At 48.3% G+C, this 6,000-nt stretch overlaps 1 protein-coding gene across 2 annotated transcripts in view; it reads right to left on the bottom strand.

Moving 5' to 3' along the window:
* Nucleotides 1-907: 907 nt before the first annotated feature.
* Nucleotides 908-6,000, bottom strand: part of DRC12 (dynein regulatory complex subunit 12 homolog) — a 106,527-nt gene continuing 101,434 nt past the window's right edge. For both annotated transcript variants that reach the window (XM_086958773.1, XM_086958772.1), the window contains exons 6-7: nucleotides 3,906-4,036; nucleotides 908-1,409 (exon numbers count right to left, since the gene is read on the bottom strand). In XM_086958773.1, the coding sequence (XP_086814899.1) occupies nucleotides 1,281-1,409; nucleotides 3,906-4,036 (260 nt within the window). In that variant the 3' untranslated portion in view covers nucleotides 908-1,280. The remainder of the gene's footprint in view (nucleotides 1,410-3,905; nucleotides 4,037-6,000) is intronic.

Here is a 6,000-nt window from a genome sequence, read left to right as displayed (position 1 = left end):
ACCAATAAGTCACAGTCCTCTCTAGGAATGTGTCCTTACGCATGGTTTCCCATCCCGTATGTCGTATGACTTTCCTTCCTAGAGAGTATTCTTTGCACTCTGGAGTATCATAGCCACTGTTCTACTTATTTTGCTCCTGTGATGTACTCCCCATCCAGAGTATGACTGCCTCTCTGATGTATTTGTTTTCCTTCTTACAGCGTTTGATTGCCATTCGGGTGTAAAACTCCCACACACATCTTCCCCCTGCGTGTGATTGCCTCTCTGATGTATGACTTACCCCTTACTGTGTATGACTGCTTCTGGTATACAACTGCATGTTTTCATTTTGCAACATCTACATAGCACTTACTATTGCAACATTTATATGGCGCCTAGTATCCTTATGTGGGGCACTCAAGTGCTTTCCTACAGGGCTAGCATGCTACACTGCGGAGAGTGTGTGCTTGGAACAGTGCTCTCTTTGTTTTGATCCTATGTGGGAAGTGTTTCAATGTTGTACATGAGGACAACAGGTGGTGTAACGAAACTTGAGGGGGCCCCCCTGCAAGGTACAAGGAGCCCCCCCACCCCTCCAGACTCAATCAGGAGCTCTCAGGCCAGGGTACTATGCTGAGGGTGCCCGCTAGAGCTCGGTACTGCGGGGCCTAAGTTACGCGACTAAGGACCACTGAAGTGCGGCTTTCGTGCTATGGGACATAGCACTAGCGGTGTTGTGGATGATGAGGTGCGAGAGATGGACACACAGTTTATGGTTGTCCCTCAGCTGGCAGCTTTGAACAGCTCCGTAGACCCCTTTGTGGAATGTCCTATGATTATAGTCTACTTAGCCCTTCACTTCACTGGGTTGTCCACTCTGAGATATTTTGCAAGTGTATGGTCCTGAGTAGGCATAGATGGAGCGAAAGATGGTGAAGTTACTTTCTTCTTTATTATCTCCTTTATAATCTGTACATCTCTGATGTAAGGCTTTTATTTCTCAATTACTATCACCTCGTTGAGTATCTTGCCACCACCTTCTTCAGGGTATGGTTGCCTTTCCAGTTTTCTCCATCTCATGGTGCATTAGTGTCTCTCTAGTGTAGGACTCCCCACCCCGGGCAAGACGTATCTTCTCTCCTGGAGGACGTGTGCCTGAGTTGGGTGTCCTTCTTTCATGTGCCTGCTGCTGCCTTAGCAGCACAATGTTCCTGAGCCTCTGCGGCCGGAGTCCACATCAGATCTGTCCTGGGTGCTTCATGCAGAAGCTGAAGAATCCGCGCCCTTCTTCCTTCCACCGGTTAGATGTCCAAGGGGTTGAGTCCACACTCATGCAGCGTCTGCTTGCAGGCCATGTGGATGGACGTGGCGTGCTCGGTCCACTGCATTTTGGCCACTGCCAGTTTGGAGAGAAGCCCATCCAAGCTGTCCTGTCAGGAAGAGGAAAAGAGGAGACAGCGGTCAGACCTGGAGGAAAAGAGGTGGCGGCAGTGACAGCTGGATGAATGGAATGAGAGGTCTGCTGTGTTAGTCATTCCTGGGATTTTTACTGACTAGGCTATGGGATAGGTCTGCTGGCTGGTGCCCATCTGTCACTTGCTGCCAACCGATGGAAATTGTGTGGTTGGCTACATCAGGAACCTTGGGCCCCTACCCAACATCTCCACATGTCCTGTACTGACTTCAACACCGATTTTCTGGCACAATCAGCTTTGTAGTCAGAACCCATTTTAAGATCTCCTCATCCATCGTTCCTCATTCATCATCCGTCTTCCATAATCCCTCATCCTTCAACCATCATTCATAAATTCTCACACCTCATTTGTCATCCATCACTCCTCATTTTTCTTCAATCATCCCTCATCTTACATCCATCATTTTTCATTCTTCATCCCTTATGCTTCATATTATCTTCCATTCATCATCCATATTCACTCACCCCCCTCTTCCATAATCCCTCACCCTAATCACTCACCCATCAGGGATGAAGAATGTGGGATGACAGATGATATATGAGGGATGAGAATGTCGTAAATTGGATTTTGTATTTTGTGAGCTCTCTCCTTCCGCTCAGGCCCTTGTCTTCCTATCTATACTTTTTTCTTGCCACTCTTGCCTGCCCCACCCCAGATGGTTCTTTCCTGCTGCTTGCTTACCTCCCTGCCCTCCGATTTCGCTGCACCACTCCCTGAATATAAATGTGACTCCTGAGCTTTCTGTCTCATTGGTGATTTCCTGTTTGCTCTCTGGGTTCTTGTTCTTCCGAGCCCTTCAGTCTCCCTTCATCCACCCCTCCACCCTCCTCCGCAGAATTAGCCTCCTTGGCTTAACACCACGCTCCGCCACTTCTGAAATGCAAGGCTGCACTGTATTTAAAAGAATATGGTGCAGCCTTGTGTTTCGCCTGTGTTGGCACTAATTCAGCTGCGTAGCGCCAATGCAGGCACCCTTGCACCATAGCGTAAGGGTGCCTACGTTAAGGGTAATGATTGTTTATGTACAAGAAGGTCCCCCTTCCTGCACATAAACAATCTGAAATGGCGTTTTGAAACTTCTTTGTGTGCTGCTTAATGCAGCACACATAGAAGTTGCAAAACAAAATCTTTTATTAATCACTGTTTATGTGCAGGAAGGGTCACCTTCCTGCACATAAACAATCAATGGCATTTTGTTGTTTCTATGTGTGCTGCACAACGTATCACAGCAAAAATGAGGAGAAATTAAACACTTCTACTCTTTGCGCCACAGTAATAGCAGGTTTTCCCTGGTCTTAATTTTGGCGCTGCCCCATATTTACGCCACCGTTGTAAATTTGTGGCAGCGTCAAAATCAATGGGTGTTGCAGTGGAATGCCCACAGCAACACCCATTGCCCGTTTCTTTCACGCTAAGTATAGCGTGAAAGGATGCCTTATTCACAAGGCAACGTTAAGCCACGTTAAGTATCTAAACGCCGCCTTGTGCACAAGGCAAAGCCCCTATCGCCACCACAACGTCTAGAAAAGTGATGTTGTGGTGGCGACAATGGCTTGTAAATATGCCCCTCCATTTCCTGTTCCACTCCCTGTTTTCAGTCTTAGATGTGTGCCCTAAGAGGAGCTCATCTGAACCGACCTTCAGGAGCCATTTGTGCGGTTTGATCAAGGCGTGGACCATGTATGGAAGTCTAAGGAGGACATGAGGCTGTGTCTGTCCTCAGGGGCATAGCTTGGTCACTAATATTGCGGCGGGGTGAGCTTCAGATTTTCCAACAAGTGTGCTGGCATATAATGTTAAAATACACCTTACGACAAGCAGTGCGCATGAGAGGGGCTAAAGGGGCCACGGAAAGGGAGGAGACGCATGCAGATTGGTAAGAGTACTAAGTGAGAGTAAATACAATATTTCGTACAATGATCAACCTTTTTGAAGACTTTCACAACAGAGGGGGAAAGAGTATGTGCATTTGTGTCTATCTGTATGTAAATATTCCCTGTTAGATCCAACAGACACCTCACCATTACCAGACTGAAAGCACCTGTACCCAATATTTTCCAGAAAATCCATTTATTAGGTGGATGTAACACCTAAAACACCCCCATCCTAAAGCTATGCCCCTGGCTGTCCTACAGAGGAAGAGGTAGATGTGTACAGGACTGGAAGAGGGACAACTCTTTTGGGCAGTGTGGGCCAGATGTAACACAGCACTCACTGGGGACGCCATAGTCCAAAGATTGCCTTTGCATCGGGGGTCTGTTGTGTTTGAGGACATGAATGGCTTTGGAAATGGGATGTTTTTATCCTCAGGGAGAGAAGTCGCTCTTGTTTTCTCCTCCAATAACTGTGATAGCAGTATAAGATGAGGGATGGCTCTGCTTTCTCAGTTTGCAGTGCTGAGTTGTCAATTGCACGTTCTTTGGCGCGAGTGCCCGCTCACACTCTACTCACATGCAGGATTTTCTCGTACTCGGTCTCCATGCTGTTGATCTTGTGTTGCAGCACCTCGATGGCCTCGTCCTTCTCGGTTAGAATTCGCTCGTTCTCCTCCCGCAGCGCCTGCACTTCGCTCTGGCAAGTTCCTGTTGTGTGAGAATATGTAGGAGGGAGTTGATGCATTTAGGGTACAGTTGCAGAGGGGAGCGATATTGTGTTTGTTGTAGGGAGTATGTAGGGATGGAGTGTGAGCACCTTCACCACGGGCTGTAGGTGTGTACGTGACCATCTGCACTAGAGGCTGTAAGCGTTACGTTAGCATCTGCACTAGAGGCTGTAAGCGTGTATGTGAGCATCTGCACTAGAGGCCGTACGCATGCGTGTAGCAATCTGCACTAGAGGCTGTAAGCATGTAGGTCCCCGGTAGCTTGTCTCCTTTCTGGTGAAGAATTGGCTTGGTAGTTTAGTCTGCCCTGTTCCCATGATGCACTGGGCCAGGGACAGACTGATTTGCATATAGCCAGGTTCTGAACTGGGATGGGGCAGTGAGATAAATAACGGTGATGGATCAAGCCCTGATCTTTGGACTGGGTAAGAGTGGTCTGTTTAACTCAGACACTCTGTTCATCACCACCCCCTTTTTGTAAATCGTTTTTGGCCACTATAGGTGTGGCAGGGTATACTCAGACATGAGTCCCTTTCTCACTGCTCCATCAGGATTCAAGCAAGCCGGGCCGAAGAAGGCTGAAATGCCAGAAACCGGTCCCCGGTAGCTTGTCTCCTTTCTGGTGAAGAATTGGCTTGGTAGTTTAGTCTGCCCTGTTCCCATGATGCACTGGGCCAGGGACAGACTGATTTGCATATAGCCAGGTTCTGAACTGGGATGGGGCAGTGAGATAAATAACGGTGATGGATCAAGCCCTGATCTTTGGACTGGGTAAGAGTGGTCTGTTTAACTCAGACACTCTGTTCATCACCACCCCCTTTTTGTAAATCGTTTTTGGCCACTATAGGTGTGGCAGGGTATACTCAGACATGAGTCCCTTTCTCACTGCTCCATCAGGATTCAAGCAAGCCGGGCCGAAGAAGGCTGAAATGCCAGAAACCGGTCCCCGGTAGCTTGTCTCCTTTCTGGTGAAGAATTGGCTTGGTAGTTTAGTCTGCCCTGTTCCCATGATGCACTGGGCCAGGGACAGACTGATTTGCATATAGCCAGGTTCTGAACTGGGATGGGGCAGTGAGATAAATAACGGTGATGGATCAAGCCCTGATCTTTGGACTGGGTAAGAGTGGTCTGTTTAACTCAGACACTCTGTTCATCACCACCCCCTTTTTGTAAATCGTTTTTGGCCACTATAGGTGTGGCAGGGTATACTCAGACATGAGTCCCTTTCTCACTGCTCCATCAGGATTCAAGCAAGCCGGGTCGAAGAAGGCTGAAATGCCAGAAACCGGTCCCCGGTAGCTTGTCTCCTTTCTGGTGAAGAATTGGCTTGGTAGTTTAGTCTGCCCTGTTCCCATGATGCACTGGGCCAGGGACAGACTGATTTGCATATAGCCAGGTTCTGAACTGGGATGGGGCAGTGAGATAAATAACGGTGATGGATCAAGCCCTGATCTTTGGACTGGGTAAGAGTGGTCTGTTTAACTCAGACACTCTGTTCATCACCACCCCCTTTTTGTAAATCGTTTTTGGCCACTATAGGTGTGGCAGGGTATACTCAGACATGAGTCCCTTTCTCACTGCTCCATCAGGATTCAAGCAAGCCGGGCCGAAGAAGGCTGAAATGCCAGAAACCGGTCCCCGGTAGCTTGTCTCCTTTCTGGTGAAGAATTGGCTTGGTAGTTTAGTCTGCCCTGTTCCCATGATGCACTGGGCCAGGGACAGACTGATTTGCATATAGCCAGGTTCTGAACTGGGATGGGGCAGTGAGATAAATAACGGTGATGGATCAAGCCCTGATCTTTGGACTGGGTAAGAGTGGTCTGTTTAACTCAGACACTCTGTTCATCACCACCCCCTTTTTGTAAATCGTAAGCATGTATGTGGGCATCTGCACTAGAGACCGTATGCATGCGTGTGGCCATCTGTACTAGAGGCTGCAAGCGT

The sequence above is a fragment of the Lissotriton vulgaris genome, chromosome 2_1, assembly GCF_964263255.1.
Source record: "Lissotriton vulgaris chromosome 2_1, aLisVul1.2, whole genome shotgun sequence".
In the NCBI taxonomy this organism is placed as follows: Eukaryota; Metazoa; Chordata; class Amphibia; order Caudata; family Salamandridae; genus Lissotriton; species Lissotriton vulgaris.
The sequence above is the reverse complement of the archived record's forward strand: the minus strand, read 5'-3'. Positions and strand labels throughout refer to the sequence as shown.